Genomic DNA, 23,202 nt, shown 5'->3' on the forward strand with positions numbered 1-23,202 from the left:
AGGAGCTTAACCAACTGAGCCACCCAGGCGCCCTGTTTAAAGATATTTTTAATGATTACCATAATGACTTCTAACCTCACGAAGGAAAAACAAAGAATTAACAGGATACACTTCTTTTCAATATGATTTCTAATCATATATGATTGTTCAAAATAAATGCTATTACAACATAAAGATTCTTATAATTTTACTCTTTACTTAAAATTATAAATTATAGGGGCGCTGGGTGGCTCAGTTGGTTAAGCGACTGCCTTCGGCTCAGGTCATGATCCTGGAGTCCCGGGATCGAGTCCCGCATCGGGCTCCCTGCTCGGCAGGAAGTTTGCTTCTCCCTCTGACCCTCCCCCCTCTCATGTGCGCTCTCTCTCTCTCTCTCTCATTCTCTCTCTCAAATAAATAAATAAATAAAATCTTTTTTAAAAAAAATTATATAAAAAATTAAGATTCTCAGGATAACTTACCTGGGTTTCCATCATTGGCTTTTGGAAGGGAAATGTATCATGGTTGACACACCACAAAATGTCATTATCTTCATTTTCTGAAGCTGCCATCAGTAGAATGCCTAGAAGTTTAATACACAAAATCTTACTATATGATGCCAAATAATATGCATCCCCAATGTTCTTAAAAATATTAACTACTAACATCAATATATATAACATATATGCATAGCATGTATAAGTAAACAAGTCACAAAATAAAAAAAATTAATCCCTTAAAAGGACATATAATTATTAATAGGGTAGAATCATTAAGTGTTCCAGATCTTACACTTCCATTTCTTTTGAGTAAACACTTTTTTCACATCTTAAAATTTTTGACGTTATGACATATTTTGCAATCAATGGGCTTATGAATTTAATTAACTTTAAAAAAGTACATTTAATACATAAAAAATGTTGTGACTTTCAATCAACGGTATCTAATATTCAATGAAACAGAATTTCATGTACTGATTATCTCAAACATCATGAATAAAAATGACGAAGTTACTAGTGGAATGGCAGAGTAAACTATAAAAGCATCATCTCAGCAATATTAGTTGATTTTGAAATATACTCTCTTGTGCTCAATTCCAGCTCCTCCCGCTAACTTGTTTCCTTTATACTGACTTGAGAGATAGCAGCCTTAAGTCCACTGGATGCTTACAGGTGTAAGGACATTATTAATGTAAGAAATTAAAATATTCTAAATTTTATTGGAAAATTTATTATTTTCAAATGGCTCAAAAGACATTCTAATTTTAACAATTTAAAAAATCCAATCTTAAATCTGATACGATATCAGAACTTACCTTTACTATAAAGAGCTTTATGTACTTTTGAAGGCTTTTCCACTGTTGAAGACGCTGAGAATCCAGGAGGTAAGCGGACATGAACCAGTGTCAATGTATTAGGTCGTGCTAATGGTTGTCTGAATGGACAAGTGCTGAAATATAACCTTACACCTGATGATGGGATAAAATTATACATCAGTAACAGAAAATGAAAGACTTGAGGTCCTTGTGTGATTGAAGCAATTCCACAGAGAAACACAGACACTTGTTAAAGTCCTAGAATCACCTTCCTGACTAATCTTAAATCACCATGTGTAATACCACCTGAAGTAGAGTTCTAAGACAGTGTCACTTGGAATTGACAGGTGAATCAACACATTTTAGCAGAAAGAATCTGCAACTATAAGCCAAGAGAGTCCTTTTTCCTATTCAGGCTCTGTCACTGAGTATTAGCCACTTCACCCGTCAGACCTAGTTTGACATCTATAACATGAGGAGACAAAACCACAAGAATCTTCCAATTTTCAAAATCCTTAATTTTACGAATTATTAATATGGCTTGATAACTGATACAGAAGTAAAAACGCATTTCTAATCACAAATTTCCAAGTCTGAGGATTATCAAATTCTAAAACCAAGAGCAGACACAGAAATTAAACAGCATACCTGCATGTGTAACCGCCAATAACTGACAGTCCAGGGATTCAGAATTTTCAATCACTGCTATTTGAACAACCGGCTTAAAAACAGAACGATCTATGGTCCTACAAGAAAGGAAAAAAAACTAGTCTAATATGCTAAAATAAGACTAACTTCTTGGGAAATTAACACAGCAGCAGCAAGAGCAGGCAAACCCCCTGAATATGAGTTTACATTGTTAGACATTACCCTGTTTTCAAAGATCATAAAAGAAGGCTAACTCCATTGGGTAAATGGTTAATGAGGAAGAAGGTGTTCTCAGAGCATCAAATTATCATTGTAAAGATTACCGCTAATTAAAAAGAAGGAAAAATGAAACTTTATAATGGAAAAATCTGGTAAATAGCACCTTAACCAAGTATTCAATAGTGGAAAACCTGGTGGTTACGTGCCTACTGATGTAACACTGCAAGGAGTAATTCTGGTAAAACCAAACCAAAACCTCAATCTAATGATAATGGAAAAAGGACAAATTCAGAAATTGAGATATTCCACAAATAAGACTCTTGCCCCTCCCCACCAAATGTGAATATTTAGGGGAAAAGAAAGACAATGAGACATCTATTCTATATTAATGAGACAAATGACCAATTTAATTCATGGGCTCTGACTGAATCTGGGGAAAAATGGAAAGAAAAACAGCTATGAAAGATTTTTGGGACTGTTAAGTAATGTTAATATGAACTATATAATTAGAAGATAATACTACAAAATTACTAATTTTTTTAGGTGTCGAATTGGTATTGTGCTTCTGTAAGAGACTTAGGACATGAAAGTTGAAGGATTTAAGGGTGAAAGTCATGATGTCTGCAACTTACTTTCAAATAGCTCATAAGAATGAAAGTGAGCAAATAAGGGAAAACAGTAACAACTGTTGAATTTGGATAATTTGATAGGGTATTACCAGTTTTTACCATGCTGCTCTTCTAGTTTTTCTGTAGATTTGAAAACGTTTCCAAAAAAAAAAGTAAAGTTGGAGAAGAAAAAGGAAACCCTTTGTTTAAGATTGTCTGCCTTGAAAATTTTTTTGTCACTGAAAAGCAAAGAAAGCATCGAATTTTTGCTAGGATAGGTGAATGCAGCAATGACCCAAGCACATAGAAAACCGAAGCTGAAAATTTGAGGCCTTTGTTATTTGAAAAGAATTTCTGCAGCTGAGCTAAATTAGTTGTGATATACATAAATCACAGTGTACAGTGTCTGAAAAGTTGGCTTGTAACTTGGGTACTAGTACTTCTCTAGGACTCAGAGTTCAGACAAATCTTAACATCCTTTAGTTTCAATTTCGTCAAGAATACAATGTGAACAATAAAACGGTGAAATTCTGTATTCCCAAACTGCCCTGTGTCAATTATCAGACCAACTAAACTTATACTACACAGGCCTGTTAAAAGGTTGGAGCGGTGATCCCAGGGTCCTGGGATCGAGCCCTGCATAGAGTCTGCTTCTCTCACTCACTCTCACTTGTTCTTTCTCTCAAATAAATAAATAAATAACATAAATAAAAGGTTGGAGTGGGTACTAGTGGGGAACTTTGAGACATGTAGTTTCCTAGTGACAACTCCTGTAATTGCCTGTATAGACCACCTAAAGCTTAACACATTCCAAGGAAAAATCAAGCTGTACTTTACACTGTAAAAAAAACCAGTCTGCCTTATGTTTCAAACCATCCAACAATAGAATTAAAGGAAGAGTCTTTCTCTAGGAACTGTTTCAAACATAACCTCCAGTGTCATCTTCAGCATTCCTTACCTTTTAGAGATATTTTGAAGAGGAAATAATTTTAGTATGCCGCACATATAAAGCATAATGATATGCCTTGTACAAATGAAATGCCTGACAATTAATTACCTAGCAATGTTTCCAGCAGCAGAAACAATAGAATTCTGTGAAACTGAGGCAACTCTGCTCATTCCTTGTCCATCTTGGCCCAAATCATATACCTGTGAATAAAAAATTGTACCCACTTAAACATAACTATAGCCCATACGCATTTTACAAAATAAACTTTTAGAAGACTCTTCCTTTTTAGGGATCCTTTAATTTAGACACTTCACACAGATATGGAAACATCAGAGATTTGAAATTTCATAAAAAAGAAGCCCTAAGAAGTAGTTTGGGATGTATTTTTAAAAAGCACACAGCTCATCATAGGAAAAGGCTAAGAGTAACTGAATCTCTTCCTTAAAAACAGGGATGTTCTTACTCCCCTTAAATAGTAGTGTATTAATACTTGCCTGTATTACTCCTTTCTCAGACCGTGTATATAAAATGTTTCTAGAATTATCAACTGCAATTTGAACAATAGGATCTAAAAATAAGACAAAGGAAAAAAACCTCTAAAGATTAACGAATTAAACAGAGTAGCCATTTCTAACAAATTTAAATTGCTGAATTAGAACTTTGCATTCAGGGGCTTTCTCTTGCTTTGCAGGTAAGTCCCATGATATTTGCATGAGGACAAAGGCAAGAAGCATTTAAATCAGACAAAATATGAAAAAAGCAGACATCAAATACTGTGACTAGATGAAGAGCCTCACAAATAAATTACTGTCTTCTTAATGAATTTTAAGCCAAATCAAAACCAAGTTCTAGATTATTTCTTCATTCAACAAACATTTAATGAATGTCTACTATATGCTAGAAACACAGGAAATAATTATACTCCGTGCATTCCTTCAAGAAAATAAATCATTGTGTGCGGGCGCCTGGGTGGCTGAGTCGGTTGAGTGTCTGACTCTTGATTTCGGCTCAGGCCACGATCTCGGGGTCATGGGATTGAGCCCAGTGTTGGGCTCCATGCTCAACACGGAGTCTGCTTATCCCTCTCCCTTTGCTCCTCCCTGTTCCTCCCACTGTTCATGCTCTCCCTCTCAAATAAATAAAATCAAAAAAAAAAGAAAAAAAGAAACCTTACGACTATATAACAACTGTTATTTACTTAGTAAGACAAACTTTCAGTTAAGAATGAGAATTTCTGAAGAAAATGTTAAGTCAACAATCTTAAAAAATTTTGTTTGCCAAATTTATTGTTTTCTACTTACCATCTTCTGAGAATGTGAATTGTAGCAATGAAGGAACAAGGAAAGAAAGTGCGCTCTTTGAGTGGTTTATTTTCCTACATCTTTGGCTAAACCAACCTGCTTCTGCCTTAAAAGAAAAATTGAAAGAAGCAAGACTTGTAAATGTAGACACATTTGTCATAGCAACTAACCGTATAACCACATGTACAAAAATCCTCAAATCTTAGTGAAGTACCAATAATTGTAAATAAAGTGAGACATACTACTTGGAATAAGTACTGAGTTTAATCCTTTAATTAATAATAGAAAATGTAGTTAGCCATAATCAAATCATAGCTCTCAATGAAATCAGCTATTTCAAAACCTCATAGTGCTATGTTAATAAACTCATATTTTAATTATCTTAAAAACTCTTTGGGCGCCTGGGTGGCTCAGTTGGTTGGGCGACTGCCTTCGGCTCGGGTCATGATCCTGGAGTCCCGGGATCGAGTCCCGCATCGGGCTCCCTGCTCAGCGGGGGGTCTGCTTCTCCCTCTGACCCTCTTCCCTCTTGTGCTGTCTCTCACTCTCTCTCTCAAATAAATAAAATCTTTAAAAAAAAAAAAAAAACTCTTTCATTTGAAAGTAGTAAAGCAAATAATAAGTGCAGTCTGTAAGAGCCCAAAGTACATAGGATAGGGGTACTTGTATCATCTCTTCCCATTTTGGCTAAAAAGAAATCTTTTCTTTTTTTTTAAGATTTTATTTATTTATTTGACAGAGAGAGACACAGCCAAGAGAGGGAACACAAGCAGGGGGAGTGGGAGAGGGAGAAGCAGGCTTCCCCTGAGCAGGGAGCCTGATGCAGGGCTCAGTCCCAGGACCCGGGGATCATGACCTGAGCATGACCTCAGCTTAACGACTGAGCCACCCAGGCGCCCCTAAAAAGAAATCTTAATAGCAGCCATCGCCACCATAATCTACAGTTTACCTCTCAATGTCTGACTTTTGCCATACAAAACCTTTGGAGTGGGGTGGGGCGGGAGCGCGGATAATGAACAAAGCCAAGAGAAACTAGGTAAGAAAGAGGTACAATGTAATATAAAAAACACAGCTGACCAGGGTTGTAATCCTAGCTCTGCCACTAATTAATTAGCCATGTGACTCTGAGAATATTACTTTATCAGTTTCCTAACATTTACCTTATGAAAAAAAGTCAGTAATACAGTAGGAAAAGACATAAAAAGACATTTCAGAGTAAACATACATGACCAATAAATACATGAAAAGATCCTCCCTCAGAGAGTAATAAAAAAAATTTCCTTCTATCAGATTGGTCAAAATTAGTAAGTTTGATAATACTACCATCAGTGAGGGGTGGTGGGATATATTCATAGAAGCCTGCTAAGTGGGGTGCCTGGGTGGCTCAGTTGGTTAAGCGACTGCCTTCAGCTCAGGTCATGATCCCAGAATCCTGGGATCAAGCCCCACATCTGGCTTCTTGCTCAGTGGGGAGCCTGCTTCTCCCTCTCCCTCTCCCTGCTACTCTACCTGCTTGTGCTCTCTCCCTGTCAAATAAATGAATAAAAATTCTTAAAAAGGAAGCCTGCTAAGAGTCTAAAAAACTCTCAGAGGGCAATATGAAAATATTACAATTTTAAATGCATATGCTCCATAACCCAACCATAGGAATTCTAAGTCTCTACACAAAAAAATATCTACACATGTACACAAGGAGACCTGCAAAAGAACACTTATTATACCATTATTTATGAATAGGAAAACTGAAAACATAGAAGTCCAACAAGAAAGGAATTATTAAGTGAATAATGTACATCCATTTTATAGACAACTGTACAGCAATCACAAAACATAACACAGTTAAGTGAAAAGCCAATTATGTAACAAAACATAAGCAATAATCTAAGGAAAAACATACAAAAGTACATCACATATTTGTATATGTGTATACATATAAATACATACAGATAGAAATTTATAGATACTTATCAATGTATCATGTCCTAAGAAGACATACTCAGAACTGGATTTTACCTCTGGAGAGAGGACCGGGTTTTGTAGGCATGGTGTAGTCATGCAAGACTATATACGGTTTTAACTGTATGTCTGAATACTTTTCATAAGAATACATTAATGTGCTTATATAATTAGAAAACAAAAGTAAAATCTATCCCTACTTTATCCAGGGGGAGGAAAAAAATGTTTATAAATGCCAGACTTACTTGGTATGCTACTTCATATAAACAGCCATCTTTTCCAGCCAAGAAAATTCTCCCATTATCAGTGGAAGTTATTGTTAAAAGGTAAGTATTATCAGTGGGAAGAGAATATAAAGGATCTGGAAGCAACTGCATTCCACCACACATACTGTCATTAAGAACCCCAGAACCTATTTTTTTTAAAGAAAGAATATGAATCAGCTTATTAGCGTTTTTGAAGTTTGAAACAATCACTACGTTATCTTCAGAATTGGTATTTTTACTGAATTCTTATTGACACACCTAAAAGCTTCTACAACATATACTTTTAAATTACTATAAAAAGTCTGATACAGTTTATTCAAGTTAAATAGAACCTACAATATGTATATATGCACAATATATGTTTTATATACATAACATTGTAAAACATCAATCGACAAACTATCCCAAATTACTAGATTTTGGGAAAGAACCCAAGGATTTGATAGTAATAATCATTAATTTCAGTCACTGAAATTCAACACTATTTCACCCAAAACAGATTGCCAGAATGCAAAAGAAAAAAATAAATTCAGGTCTTCTTATATTAAAGGAAAGAATAATGTATATTTCAGTGTTCCATATGTTAAAACAACCATTCAAAAAACCAGAAACAAATAAATTGAAAGCATTATAGAAAAACTCACTAGTGTCAATTATTTCTCTTCTACTACCCTTTTATATTGTACATTTAAGGAATGCACATTAATATGATAAGCATATTCAAAATACTTGCTTGATGGAGCTACTAACCTGAAAGTTATCATACCTATAGGGAAGTATTATTTTCCTATGAACAAATAGTCTGGAAAGTTAACTTAGTGAAAAAAAAAAAGCTTTTAATTATATAAATTGGCTAACATATTTTTATTTTAAAAATACCACATGTGGTTTGCCATACCTGTTTGTAAATTAGCATAGCTAAGTCCAAGAATCACTATATCCACAGGGGTTGCCAAAACCAGGAGGTGTCGTACATGAGGTTGAAAGATGCCTAAGATAAAGCAGACGTGGGTTAGGGATTATTCCAAAAAACATCCACTTCCACTATTTAAGCATTGATAGACTAATGGTTTTACCATTAAAATGAACTAGTGATTAAACAGTATATGAAGGACGTGTCTGGCTGGTTCAGCTGGTAGAGCATGCGACTCTCAATCTTGGGGTCATGAGTTCAAGCCCCAAGTTGGGCGTGGAGTCTACTTAAAAAAAAAATTAAATAGTATATGAAAAGTCTGAACTCAATTTAATTTTGATGTTAAAATATTACTACCTATGAATATTTAAATAAGTAGATAGTAATAAAAAAGAACCATCTTAGAAAAGAAACACTTCAGTATTTAATACCAATTAAAATCAGCATTACATTATTAAATAGTTTATTAAAATATAAAGCCTTCTATTTGTATACTTAATGCCCACAGCAGCATAATTCACAGTACGCAAAAGGTGGAAGCAACCCAACTGTCCACCAACAGATGAATGAATAAACAATATGTGGTGTTATGTGTGTGTGTGTATACATACACATATATGTATACATACATAGCAATATTATCCAGCCTTAAAAAAAGAAGAAAATTCAGGGCGCCTGGGTGGCTCAGTTGGTTAAGCGACTGCCTTCGGCTCAGGTCATGATCCTGGAGTCCCAGGATCGAGTCCCACATCGGGCTCCCTGCTCAGCGGGGAGTCTGCTTCTCCCTCTGACCCTACCCCGTCTCATGCTCTATCTCATTCTCTCTCTCAAATAAATAAAATCTTTAAAAAAAAAAAAAAAGAAGAAGAAAATTCTGGCAATACTACAACAAGAATGAATCTTAAGAACATTATAAGTGAGGGGCGCCTGGGTGGCTCAGTCGGTCGAGCATCTGACTCTTGATTTCGGTTCAGGTCATGATCTCAGGGTGGTAAGGTCAAGTCCCACACTGAGCTCAGCGCTCAGTCTGGAGTCTACTTGAGATGCTCTCTCTCTCTCTTCCCCCCGATTCGTGCTCTTGCACTCTCTCTCTGAAAATAAGCAAATAAAATCTTAAAAAAAAATCATAACTGAAACAAACCAGTCACAAAGAGATAAATATAATTCCATTTATATCAGGTACCTGGAAAAGTCAAATTCATAGAAACAGAAATGAGTTTATGCTAAATGAGTTTCCCAGATGAATTTATAGACCAAAACCAGATAATTTATAGTTTCAGAGGGGACATTACCAAGTACACATTTTTTTTTTGTTAATTCATGCTAAGGTACTGTTTATTTTTTTTATTTGTTTAACATTAAAAGGTGTGCAGTGACATGAGATTCTATGTATAATTATCATTGTCATGTTACAATATCCAAAAATAGTGTCTTACTGACAGTAATAAAAGAAAATATATCTTATGTCACAATTATGGACATATCTTCATGTGTATACCTTTGGCCTACTTAAGGGTATTAAATGCCATAGAAAGTACAACAAAAGTTTTACTTTCACTGGTGAACATCAAGGGGCATAAAAGCCACTTTTGTGTATCAAGGTTCAAGTCAGTAAAGCTGAAGGCACAGATCTTTTTCTACCTAATGAACTCAAAATGTAACTGATATTTCATAAGTTGGTTTAAAAAGCTTGAACTTTATGAAAACTTAGATTTTCCTTAATAAAGGCCTTATCTCATGCTTGCTTCAGCAGCACATACACTACAACTGAACAATACAGAGAAGATTAGCATGGCCTCAGTGCAAGGATGACATGCAAAGTCATGAAGTGTTCCATATAAAAAATAAAAAATAAATAAAAGCCTTATCTCTAAGTACTCAGTCAACAGCCTATGCCAAAGAAGTCATCTTTGATTATAGAAACTTTAGTGAGGTTATAGATGGTGGAGCCGATTTATGGCTTTGAGTAAAGGGAGATAAGTAAAGCAGTGTCCTGTCAAACGATGTGATCTCTAAAATCTCTCATCATTTATTCAAGTATTTTGCAACAGGAGATGGTAGAAATGGAAGCCATCTCCCTTCAGAATGCAACAAGGTTAAATGACTGACATTTCTCACTTTTGTCAGCTCTCACATCTTATCATAAAACACATCTTATTAGCACTTTTTAGAAATTAACGTAAGTTGTTTAGGTCTTTGGAACAGTTCAAAGTTTCACTGCTTTTGAATGAAAAAGTTTTAAAGTTTTGAAAAAGTTTTGAAAGAAATAGTTTAATACTTGTGCACAAATATGAACACTTAGGATCCTTTGCTAACATCTGTTTTTGCTTATTTTTTTTAAAAGATTTTATTTGAGAGAGAGAACAAGAAAGAGAGAGAGAACACGAGTAGGGGCACAGGCAGAGGGAGAAGCAGACTCCCTGCTGAGCAGGGAGGCTGATGCGGGACTCCATCCCAGGACCCTGGGATCATGACCCGAGCCTAAGGCAGACATTTAACTGACTGAGTAACCCAGGCACCCCTGTTTTTGCTGTTTTGATAAAAAAAACTCAGCAGAACCATAACCCATTGCATTTTAGAAAGGCATGCTTTGGCACCAAAAACTTGGCCAATGGTACTTTCAACTTCTAAGGCAACTTCATGATGCCTTTTCAAGAGATGCTGGTTCAGAAATAGGAAAATACTAAGTTCTTCTCTTCTACTGAAAAGTCCACTGACTTTCCAGAACTGACTGACTGAACTTGAGGTAGGAGGTTTACTGTATTAGACAAGGAAAGACCATTCCAAGAATAACTTCCAGGAAGGAGTTTACACATGATTTGACTTTGATGGCAGCCCTACTTGGTCATACAGATGAGGTAAAATGACTCATAATCACTATAATGAATAATGTCCCAAAGCCATAAGCTCTTTCAGCTACATTACCACCCTGGAAGATGCAAATGAAGCTAGACAAGCACGTGAATCTTTTAATACATGGAAAATGCTTCCCTGAACTCAGAAAAGTGTGATTAAGTCTTGTCAATTTCTCTGTGGACAAAAACCTGCAAATGCTAAAAACACTGAAGAACTCTTATGTTTTATTCAAGCAACCATAAAACTGAAACATGTATTCATACTCTTCTTGCCAATAAAGCAAACTCTTGCCAAAAAGCTTGAGTTAGAAAACAATGACTTTAAGAATAATATTTTCTGGGTGCCTGGGTGGCTCAGTTGGTTAAGTGACTGCCTTCGGCTCAAGTCATGATCCCAGGGTCCTGGGATCGAGTCCCACATCGGGCTCCCGGCTCAGTGGGGAGCCTGCCTCTCCCTCTGACCCTCTCCTCTCTCATGCTGTTTCTCTCTCGCTTGCTCTCTAATAAATAAATAAATAAAATCTAAAAAAAAAAAGAATAATATTTTCTTACAATAGGCAAAGTAAGATACGAACTTTGTTATAACGCTTTATGTTCGAGAGTCAAAATTTTCAGTGCTTATGGATAGCAAAGTCAGAGTTGTTTCATAATCAGGGTGGCTCATTCGGTTAAGTGTCTGACTCTTGATATTGGCTCAAGTCACAACCTCACGGTGAGATCCAGCCCCTGAGTCCAGCTCTTTACCAGGCATGGAGCCTGCTTAGGATTTTCTCTTCCTTAGCCCCTCCGCCCCCCACTTGCACACTCTCTCTCAAAAAAACAAAACAAAACAAAAAAACAATTGTGAAACAATTCAACAAAGATCACACCTTTGTTGTCATATGAAAGACTTGCCATAATTTTAATTTTGCACTGAAGTTTATATTTGAGTAGAACAAAATTTTACTATTTATTTTAGATGGACAATTTATATTTATTAAAATACAGAGCAGGGAGAGCCCTCCACTGTTATTATGAATAAGCTTTTAGATAGTAACTTTTTTAAAAAAAAGATTTATTTATTTATTTTGAGAGAGAGAGAGAGCATGTGCATGAGCGCACATGAGCAAGCAGAGGGCAGGAGCAGAGGGAGAGGGAGAGTCTTAAGCACACTCTGCACTGAGTGTGGAGCCCCAAGCAGGGCTCAATCTCACAACCGAGATCACGACCAGAGCTGAAAGCAAGAGTTGGATGCCTAACAGACTGTGCCACCCAGGCGCACCTATGAATAAACTTTTAAATGTAGATAAAAGAGATACATACCTCAGGGTGAAGAATACCTTGAGGTTCTATTTTAAGGAAATAAGTTTCCAATGTAATCACATAAACAGTGTATAAGACTGCATGTTTGTACCATGTGAATTATCATTTCAAACAGCTGCGAACTCAAAAAATTTTATTTAAGCCTTACAAACAATTTTGTCTACTATTTCTCATTGTAGGAAGATTTCTCATACATCCAAAAAATGTATGTTAAATTTAAATCAATCTATTATTTTGTCAGCTTTTATAAAAAAATCTGGCACAATGAAGTTGAAACTGTTAAACAATACTTGCCACTTCTTTAAGAGTTATTCTGAACTCTTTTCATTTCTATGGGCTATCAAGACTAAAAAAACGCAGAGACAAAAATGGTTTTTACATTAAATTCAGTAACTAATGAACATGTATAATGCAAAAAAAAAGAAAATGTACAATGCAAAAAACTTCAGGTAAATAAATCAACAATGAGTAACAAAAAATAAGCAAAACAAAATTCAAAAATTATAGTTTAACAATTTTATTTATTAAAAAGTATTTTTTTTAAGTAAGCTCTATACCTAACGTGGGGCTTGAACTCATGATCCTGAGATCAAGAGTCACATGCTCTACCAACTGAGCCAGCCAGGTGCACCAGTGTAACAATTTAAAGACAGATTCACTTCTACCATAAAGTGAATAAACTATTAAATATTCCTAATCACTTTACATATTTCTAATTAGAATTCAGACCAAACTTCAATAAAAATTTCAACTATGTTAAAATGTGCTGTTATTCAGTCCTATGCATATACATATGTAAATTAATCATTACATTTTTATTTCTTACCAGCTTTTGGTTTCACAAGTCCCACAGCAAGAATAGTCTCACTAAGTCCATCAAAATAGGCAAGGTCTCCTCTGCCAATAGTTAAAGAAAAATATGTTATACATATGAAGAAAATAGTTTCATCTAAAATGTTCTTTAAGACTATAGAATGTAATGAAAAATAAACCAGCAAAGTATAGTGTTTCAATTCCAAGATCCAGGCACACAGGCCTGTCTAAGGCTAATAAGCATAAACCAGGAAAACAGGGAATGCTGCTCCCCATCCCAAACTTCCCCCCAACCAGGTTGCAAGGTAACAGCAATTCTACTGCTGGGGCAAGACTCCCTCAGAAAAACAGGGAAAGTATAAGGCTGAGAGTGGAAGGGAAACATTGAGAAAAAATCTCCGGCATCCCAACCTGTATCCTAAGTATAAAGTAATTCTACAGGATGAAACCTGTGGTCCACTGAGGATAACCACAGCAATGACAAAACCCAACTCAGCTCAACTCCTGACTTGAAAAAAGTCAACTTTCCCCATTATAAACGCCTACCTGCTAGGCCCATTTCTAAGGATAAACACTATTTACTGCAGTATCCACTGTCCTACACATGATATCTAGCTTTCAGAAAACACATGAGACAGGGCGCCTGGGTGGCTCAGTTGGTTAAGCAACTGCCTTCAGCTCAGGTCGTGATCCTGGAGTCCCAGGTTCGAGTCCCACATCGGGCTCCCTGCTCAGTGGGGAGTCTGCTTCTCCCTCTGACCCTCTCCCCTCTCATGCTCTCTCTCACTCTCTCTCTCAAATAAATAAATAAAATCTTTAAAAAAAAAAACAAAACACATGAGACAAATAAAACACAGGAAAAAAAAGCCTGTCAAGAAACAAAGCAATCAACAGAAATGGACTCAGCTATGAGCTCAATGTCTGAACTACAGACAGAAAATTTTAAATAAATATGATTCATATAGTATGGGTGCTAATGGAAAAGGTGGATGACATAAATAAACAGATAAGGAACTTCAGCAGAGAGGTGAAAATTACAAGAAATAAGCAAGTGAAAATATTAGAAATAAAAAGCACAGCACAGAGAAAGAACATCTTGTAAGAACTTTTTAAGTAGACTTGATATAGCTAACGAAGGAATTGGTGATCCTGAAGTTGGGTCAATAGAAACTGTCCAAATTGAAACAAAAAGAAAAAAAAAAAAATGGAGAAACAAAAATAGAACAGAGCATCCAAAACCTGTTGAAGAACATCAAACAATCTAACAAAAGTATAAAAATCTCAGAAGAGGTAAAGAATGGGACAGGACAAATATTTGAAGGTAATCACTGAAAAACTTCCAAAAATAATGAAAGATCAAGAAAATCAGAAAATGCCAAGCAGAATAAATACCAAGAAAAAAATATATGATCCGGACTTTGAAGAAAACTTCTGGTTGTCCTGAAAAGGACCAAGCAAACAGGAAGAAAACACCTCAATGGCCACTTAGGTAAGCCAGGTTTCCCCGCTTTTTTCCATATTGTGATAACTGGCACAGCCTCCAGAAACTAAGACCAATACTGGGGAAGTTAGAGGTTACAAAACAATAAATGGGACAAGATTATGCGCCTATTATCCAGGTGGAATTACGATTTATAATAGAAAGCTAATGGAATAATTGAAAGGAAGCCCAAGGCTTTTGCAGTATTGAACTTGTGAACGAAATAAAGATTTATACCCAGGACTTGTACCTTGATTTTTTTTTCAATAAGCACATTGTTCAGATGATTTTTCTTTAAATGAGTTCTAGTTTTAACACAGTAAGGTTGGACTGTATGTTCCATGTAGACAGAGACTATATTTACCGCATTCAATGCTATTCCTAGCACAAAACAGTGTCTGATACATGATAAACTCAATATTTTATTATGATGGATATATTAGATGTTAATGGAAATATAGAAATTTTCATTAAAGGGAAAACCCTTAAGGAAATTATCCTTACATTTATCTATTATGCAGTTTTTTGGCATTTGGTTTTCTTAAATACATTCATGCCTAAATGAAGAGGTTTTATTCCTTAGTATCAAAATGACCACGTTACAATAATACAACAAACTAAAGTTCAAGATATATGAAGAACAATCACAACCATACATCACTGCTATTGGGACTATATAACAGTTCAATCATAACTCTAGCTATAAAAAGTTCTAATCGAAAAAAATCAGTGAACAAAAATGGTTTAAGCTACAAGTTCAAGTTGTCATTTAGTGTCACTTCAACTCAATGATACAGTGTATGTGTGTGTGTGTGTTCCTAACAGGTGCCTTAATTACCCAAGGAAAGAGTAACAACTACATGGGCCTTCTTCTCATTAACCCACTTAACCACCTAAAGATATTATGACAGAGAACTGGTAATATGCCAAAATTTATCTCCAGAAAGCCAGGTGAGATTACCCGATCAATAAACTTTATTTTAGCAAGAAGATCTTGGACCTTCACTCAGACTGTTACATACATTCAAATTACACATAGATCAAGCTCACAGACCAACAAAACTGTTTAGTCACTTCAGTAAGTTAAGAGACTCCCAACGCATAGAAATGCATCGAAAACAGAGATCCTTAAAAATGTCAAACGATCTATCAAAAAAACTGATAAGCTACCTTATTGGAAGGTAAGAGCTTGGCAACTAGACCCCTGCTACTCAGAGTGGTACTCAGACTGGCAGCATCACTGGGAGTTTGTACAAATGAGGACTCTTGAGGCTCACTCAGAACTACTATAACAGAGTCCACATTTTAACCCCCTACCCAGATGATTGGTATGCATACTGAGAAGCAATGATCCAGATGTTAGATGAATGAAAGATAAACCATGCAGCTTCTGATGAGTAGAACATCAGCTGCAGTTAAGATAATCTAAATTCTAACCATGCTACAGCAAACCAGCATTAAATACATACCCGTCTTCATAGTTCCACATGAATATGTCACTGTCAATTGTGAGCCAAGCTCTGCTGATAGGAGGGAACACGCCCATCATGCAGTTACACTGCATATCTGAAGTAGTGTGGATGTAAGGCAAAAAGATTTCAGTCTTATCTTTCCTAAATTTGTTTTGAAAGATTTTGGTTTAAAATTTATGATTAAGGGGTGCCTGGGTGGCTCAGTCATTAAGCATCTGCTTTGGCTCAGGTTGTGATCCCAGGGTCCCAGGATCGAGCCCAGAGGCAGGCCCCCTGCTCAGGGGGGAGCCTGCTTCTCCCTCTCCCACTCCCCCTGCTTGTGTTCCCTCTCTCGCTCTCTCTCTCTGTTAAAAAATAAATAAAATCTTAAAAAAAAAAAAAAAACTTGAAAATTTATGATTAAAAAATCATGACCTAGCCACTCTTTAATAGAAAGAGCAAATAAAATATCTTGATTTCTAATAAGTTTAATGAAAGATATAGCTATGACAGAAATAAACCTGTAATTTATAATTTCTAAATAATGCTATCTGACTACCTGAAATGCATTCTAAAGGACAAATGTAATGTTTTTACCATTACTAACTTAAAAAAGAATACGGATTATGAGTAACACCATTAAATTTTGACATGAAAAAACTTACTGGACCAGTTTCTCCAACTGTATAAGAGCAAGACTGATTAAAAAAAAACAAACACATGGTATGCTAAAGTCATAGCTTAACTATTTGCAAGCGTCTTATAAATAGTATGACTGAGGGGTGCCTGGGTGGCTCAGTCGTTAAGTGTCTGCCTTTGGCTCAGGTCACGATCCCAGGGTTCTGGGATCAAGTCCCACATCGGGCTCTCTGCTCGGCGGGAAGCCTGCTTCTCCCTCTCCCACTCCCCCTGCTTGTGTTCCCTCTCTTGCTGTGTCTCTCTCTGTCAAATAAATAAAATCTTTAAAAAAAATAATAATAAATAGTCTGATTGAAAAACAATTATGTAATTATAAGATAAGGAAACAATTATCAAATAATTTCCTTTGCAGAAATAGTATTATCAGAAGATAAAAGAAGAATATTAAGAAACTAAGCAAGGGGGACGCCTGCGTGGCTCAGTTGGTTGAGCACCTGCTTTCAGCTCAGGTCATGATCCCAGAGTCCAGGGATCGAGTCCCACGTCAGGCTCCTTGCCTCAGTGGGGAGCCAGCTTCTCCCTCTGTCTGCAGCTCCCCCTGCTTGTGCACTCGTGCGCATGCTCTCTCTCAAATAAATAAAATCTTTAAAAAAAAAAAGAAAAGAAAAAGAAAAAAGAAACTAAGCAAGAGTAGAATATGGGATAAGGTATGTTTTATATTTAATAACACTATTTCACAAAATCTCAGAGAGACAGTGAAAATTTTAGGGAAAATATTAAATTCTACTAGTTTTTCTACATACAAGTATTCCTCAATGTTCCATTTCCTTTATTTTTCTGTCAGACTGTAATGAAATTTGAAAAGCTTTTACTTTAAATAGATTAATATACTTTTAAAAATCTCATTAAATATTAATACAGCATCTTAATGTCTAAATTAGGAGGGCTATAGATTGATAAAAAAGCTTCCTAGCAAATTTAACTATAAATCTAATGCCTTTATAGGATATGCCACACTTTTAAAAAATTAGACAAAATCTTTCTTTTTAGAGGGTAAGAAAACTCCTCTAGTAACTCAGTCTATGAAGATGCCATTAGTGTTCCATTCTTATTGTGATCCTTAGAAATGCCATCACTTACAGACTTTAATTCTAAGATAGCAATAAGTGCAAAACCATACCAAAAACTTTTGGGGAGGGGGAAAAAGAAGTACCTGGCAGTTTGTCTTTAAACAGTTTTAGAACAACACCCCAGTTTTAAAAATGTTAAAATATGAGAAAAAATAAAAATGAAAATCATGGGTCTTCCAGCTAAAATGTGGCAGTAAAAGCTTCCTTGTATAGCATTTAACTGGAAAGTACTACTTGGCAAGAATATCATTCAAAAATGCAGAATTCCTTGTAAACAATTCACTCTCTTCAATGTCCCAGATTAATTAAAATGTGATTCAATTTTCAACATTCAATGTTACATGAAATTTTCTAGGCACATGGCAAACCACCCACATACTTAAAATATTTTTTAAATAGAACTCTTAAATGAACTGATATACACACACCAATTAAACACAAAGCAAGAATTATAATAAGAATAGCAATTTTAAAAAATTTTAAGGAGTTAAAAAGCAAGGTAACAGGATACGTCCAAACTGTTCAACAAGTTCAGGTGGGAGAGGAACTCTTCGGATGGAACTCATCTCTGGAAGGTTGGGTACTGACAGCAAACCTGGTCCTTGTAGAGGATAATCCATATCTGACATCCCAGAAACAGTGGGACTATCTGCAAGTAATAAAACAAAGCATTTATTAAAATAATAATGTTTTGGGCATCAACTAGGCATACTGAAGCACTGCAAGCTAAAAAAAAATTGTGCATCTGGTGGTTGTAAAAGGTAGAGAGAGAGAATAAAATAGTTCTGACCCAATACAAAGGAGACCTGAGAAAATCCAGTGTTAAGGTGGGGGCAATTACAGGTTTTAGCACTAAACACAAGGTTATCTTTCACAAAGATTCCATTAGAAAGGAAATACTTAGTTCAATAATTTAGGTTTTTTTCCTATTATTTTACTAATCTGAAATGGGCAAATATTTATAAAACCACTTTGTGATTGTCAGATAAAACCATTATGAACAAAATACTGATTGGGGAAAAAACAGATTTCTTTTCCCACTTAAATATTAATAGATTAAAACAATCTATGCATTTTTCTTGTTAGACCACCCCCAAGACCAATAAGATAAACACAAATAATACCACATAAGCAATATTTTATTGGGGGAAACCACAGACTGCTCTATAAAGTGTTCTCATTTGGCAACCCTTCTCTTGCCCTAAGACACAGTCACCTAAGGGCAGGAGTGCGCTGCTCTATTCAGCCTGTCCTTTCTATGTCTTGAACAGGGAGGTGTTCTTTAGATCTGACCGATGACCTGTTTATCCCAGGCACCTTTCCAGGCTCTCTTTAAGTACAAAGATGTTGGGGAAAACTGACATATAAAAGAAATTCTAAATGTATTAGGGAAATTTAAAATACACAACTAGAGAGAAAAATGCAATCAATTCCTATGTACTGATTGATTACCCAGTTTCAACAATTACCAATAACATGCCTGATCATGTTTCATTTATATCCCTAGCTATTTCTTCCCTAATGGATTTTTTGAAGCAAATCCCAGACATCCCATTTAATCTTAAAACATAATTTTAATGGGATATTGCACGGGGCGCCTGGGTGGCTCAGTCGTTGAGCATCTGCCTTCGGCTCAGGTCATGATCCGAGGGTCCTGGGATCGAGCCCCGCATTGGGCTCCTTGCTCCGCGGGAAGCCTGCTTCTCCCTCTCCCACTCCCTTTGCTTGTGTTCCCTCTCTCACTGTGTCTCTCTCTGTCAATAAATAAATAAAATCTTTTTTTTTTTTAAAAGGATATTGCACATGTTAAATGACAGTGGGAACACAATGGATGGAATTAATAATTCCAGTAAGAATGTGAATGGTTAGGGTTTTAGAGGGGAGGGGCTGGGGGGATGGGTTAGCCCGGTGATGGGTATTAAGGAGGGCACATATTGAATGGAGCACTGGGTGTTATATGCAAACAATGAATCATGAAACACTACATCAAAAACTAATGATGTAATGTATGATGACTAACATACGTAATTAAAAAAAAGAACGTGACTAGTTAAGAAAGCCCTCACAAAGGAAGTGATATTCAAGCGAGTCTGGAAGAATGTCAGGCAAAGAAGAAAGAACATTCCAGAAGTAAATGATGATGTAAAATAGAATCCCGAAGAAAGAGCTTCTTATGGAAAACATGTTAAATTCAGTTTGACTGGAACAAAGAGTTTGAGAATAGGATGGAAGAAGGGGAGGAGATTAGGTTGAAGAGGTTGGTGTAAAAGTGGACAGAATCGATTTGAATCAGATTAAGAGAGGACAAGAATGTATGGACTCTTTATGTCTTGCTTTTCAAACCTAAGGAGGTCAAAGGAAGTAATGCTGTTCGAGATGAGAGTTACTAATAGGCCACTCAGTTCTTACAAGCACTGGTTAAGTAGCTGTCAGGAACAAATACTACATGTGTTTTATTTCCATCTTTTCTCTGACTACAAGCCTACTCAATGACTTTTATAAATCGCCACATGTCGTTTAGGTTTACATTGCACAGATTATCCTTGTTACTTTATCTTGGTTATTGTTTACCAAAAACCTTGTCTCTTACACTTTTTTTCTCCAATATAGGTCTCACAAAGGGGCCACTTTTTTTTTTTTAAAGCAACTTATGTAATTCCATGCCTTGAGGAACCTGGTCATAATTTAAAACCATTAAACGAAGTATTTTCCCATCGCCTCTCTTTTGTGGGCCCATACACTGCCTTACCCTCCCTGTTCATCATCACAGCTAATATCCCTGCTCTCTTCCTTTATTCCACTGGTAGTTCTTCTCAACTACCTTTGTATTACAGGACTTTGTATTACACTAACTCTACACATAATAAAGACTATCTTTGAGAGAAGATGGTAAATTTCCAAATTAACTTCGTTTGCCCGTCTGTTTTAGTCTAATGTTAATGAGGAATCAAGAAGAATGAGACCTGGATCAGGTGATCCTACCCAACTGGCCTTAGCGATGAACACTCGGAGGCAGTGAGCAGCTCATTAAGTTTGGGGTCTTTGCTTCAAATGGGGGATTGCTCGTCACTCCTACCCTCTCAAATATCGGCAGTGAAGTGAGAACAGGAAAATAAACGGAAAACAGGCTCTTTTTCGCTCTTTAAAATGTAGCACAGCTAAATCTCAAATGTCTTCGCTGGGCCCACCCTGGGGATAAGGACCTAGTTAGGAAGTCAGGCGAGAGTCCTTTCGGCTGAGAAAGCAGTCACCAAATGGGCACTGATCACTCACTTGGGGCAGACACCATGAGAAGCTCGGAAAGGTCCGGGTACATGCGGTCTTCTTGCAACTGACGGTCGATGAGCCGCCCTGCATTTTCCAGAGCTTCCTGCAAAGCTGAGGCCGACGTGGAGGCCGGCATCGCCGAGCCCAGTAAAGAAGACGGCATGTCGAGACTCGGAGACACCAGCGTCTGAAAAAAGTAAAAAACCAAGGAGAAAAGAGAGAAAAACCCAACACCCTGGCTCAGACCCACAGCTTACAGCGCGCGCGCCAAACGAGCGCCTCGGCGCCTGTGCATGACGCACTTCCGGTTCATCTGGAGGGGAATTTGAAGGCTGCGTTTTGAAGCTGAAGAGAGGAAGCTGTGGAGGGGGCTGGACGTTAGGGGGCGGAGCGAGTGAGCGGAGGCACTTTCCCGGGCGTAGGTTGGATGCTTGAGGGTGGGGGAGGGGAAAATCCGTGGAGGTTATCTAGGGAATGGTGGAAAGAAGGGGAAAGGACCGGGGAAGGAGAAGGCCGGGAGGGGTGGGGAGGTGGGAGGGAGCAGGGGTCGGGTAAGTGGGAGCTGGGTAGTGCCCGGCAGCGCAGGCTTCGCGAGCGCTGCATCTTGGTGTCGCGAGCTTTGCAGGTTAGAATCTCTCAACTGCAACTACTTAAGAGTTTGCGCGTCAATTTCTTTGGCACTCCAAACAACTGCTCTTGCGAGAGTGGATAGTGGTAGCTTGTCAGAAAGTTTACGTGTGAACCAAAATTTCACATTTCTTAGGGGCTTCACTGTATATTCATCAGACTTTTCTGGCCTGGTCAGTCAGTAGAGCATGTGATTCTGGGTGTCTGGGTGGTGAGTTCAAGCTCCACCTTGGGGTGGAACCTACTTAAAAAAATTCATCACGCTTTTCTGTTTGTGTATGGCTACTGTTACTATAAAGAACTGTGTGTTTACTGAGTCATTCGTTGCATGCAGGGGGCTGTTGCCTTCCTTTATTTCTCATTACAGAGAGGAAAATGAGTGTTCATTGGTTGATCCCCAGCACAAAGTAGAGGGACTGGTATAAAGTAGGTCACCCAATACATCACCAAGTCCTACAGAAATTGAATTTATAATTTGTGTCAGGCACTGTGCCTGGTGCTGGGAATATCAAACTGACACATCCCTGTCCTCAAGGTGCTTCATGCAGGGACACACAAAGTGAAGCAATAAAGTGCATCACCATAATTTTTTATGGGGTATGTGTTAATTGCAATAGGAGGATAAGATGAGCAAGAAGAGGTAAGATAGGTTCATTTCACACAGAAGGCAACTGGGGTGGTCAAATCAAAGCACTCTTTCAAAGAGCATTCCTTATTTAGAAACACTAGAATTTGTCCTTATTTAGTGCTCATTTAGAACCACACTTAAGTAAACTTCATCCCCTTATATTCTTAATAGTTTAGCTAGTCAGTAACTGAATTACTCCTTTGAAAGAGGACTTCAACTACCTTTTTTTTTTTTTTAAGATTTTACTTATTTATTTGACAGACACAGCGAGAGAGGGAACACAAGAAGGGGGAGTGGGAAAGGGAGAGAAGCAGGCTTCCTGCGGAGCAGGGAGCCCGATGCGGGGCTCCATCCCAGGACCCTGGGATCATGACCTGAACCGAAGGCAGATGCTTAACGACTGAGCCACCCAGGCGCCCCATCAACTACCTCCATTTGATCTCAAACTTTCCAATTGATTAAGTTCTTCTTTCCAGCTTATCTCTTTTTTTTATAATTCTTTTTTTTTTGCATTTTTAAATTTTATTGTTAATCACCATACATTACATCATTAGTTTTTGATGTAATGTTCCATGATTCATTGTTTGCATATAACACCCAGTGCTCCATTCAATACATACCCTCTTTAATACCCATCACCAGGCTAACCCATCCCCCCACCTCCCTCCCCTCTAGAACCCTAAGTTTGTTTCTCAGAGTCCATAGTCTCTCATGGTTCATCTCTCCCTCCAATTCTCCCACTTCATTTTTCCTTTCCTACTATCTTCTTCCTTTTTTTAACATATAATGTATTATTTGTTTCAGAGGTACAGATCTGTGATTCATCAATCTTACACAATTCACAGCGCTCACCATA

The 23,202-nt window shown here is 37.0% G+C and overlaps 1 protein-coding gene and 1 non-coding gene across 3 annotated transcripts in view; one reads left to right on the plus strand and one right to left on the minus strand.

Annotated features, from left to right (window-relative positions):
* NUP155 (nucleoporin 155) overlaps positions 1 to 21,384 on the minus strand; it is a 65,215-nt gene extending 43,831 nt beyond the window's left edge. For both annotated transcript variants that reach the window (XM_081826004.1, XM_006730412.3), the window contains exons 1-12: positions 21,098 to 21,384; positions 18,336 to 18,473; positions 16,074 to 16,170; positions 13,138 to 13,208; positions 8,140 to 8,232; positions 7,221 to 7,387; positions 5,020 to 5,125; positions 4,213 to 4,286; positions 3,827 to 3,918; positions 1,943 to 2,040; positions 1,295 to 1,447; positions 462 to 562 (exon numbers count right to left, since the gene is read on the minus strand). In XM_081826004.1, the coding sequence (XP_081682130.1) occupies positions 462 to 562; positions 1,295 to 1,447; positions 1,943 to 2,040; positions 3,827 to 3,918; positions 4,213 to 4,286; positions 5,020 to 5,125; positions 7,221 to 7,387; positions 8,140 to 8,232; positions 13,138 to 13,208; positions 16,074 to 16,170; positions 18,336 to 18,473; positions 21,098 to 21,254 (1,347 nt within the window). In that variant the 5' untranslated portion in view covers positions 21,255 to 21,384. The remainder of the gene's footprint in view (positions 1 to 461; positions 563 to 1,294; positions 1,448 to 1,942; positions 2,041 to 3,826; positions 3,919 to 4,212; positions 4,287 to 5,019; positions 5,126 to 7,220; positions 7,388 to 8,139; positions 8,233 to 13,137; positions 13,209 to 16,073; positions 16,171 to 18,335; positions 18,474 to 21,097) is intronic.
* LOC115939927 (U6 spliceosomal RNA) lies at positions 9,896 to 9,997 on the plus strand. The gene has a single exon (XR_014147322.1). It is a non-coding gene; the product is annotated as a U6 spliceosomal RNA (small nuclear RNA).
* Positions 21,385 to 23,202: the final 1,818 nt, after the last annotated feature.

This window comes from Leptonychotes weddellii, chromosome 7, assembly GCF_054177405.1.
Source record: "Leptonychotes weddellii isolate Sample4059 chromosome 7, ASM5417740v2, whole genome shotgun sequence".
NCBI classification, from domain to species: domain Eukaryota; kingdom Metazoa; phylum Chordata; class Mammalia; order Carnivora; family Phocidae; genus Leptonychotes; species Leptonychotes weddellii.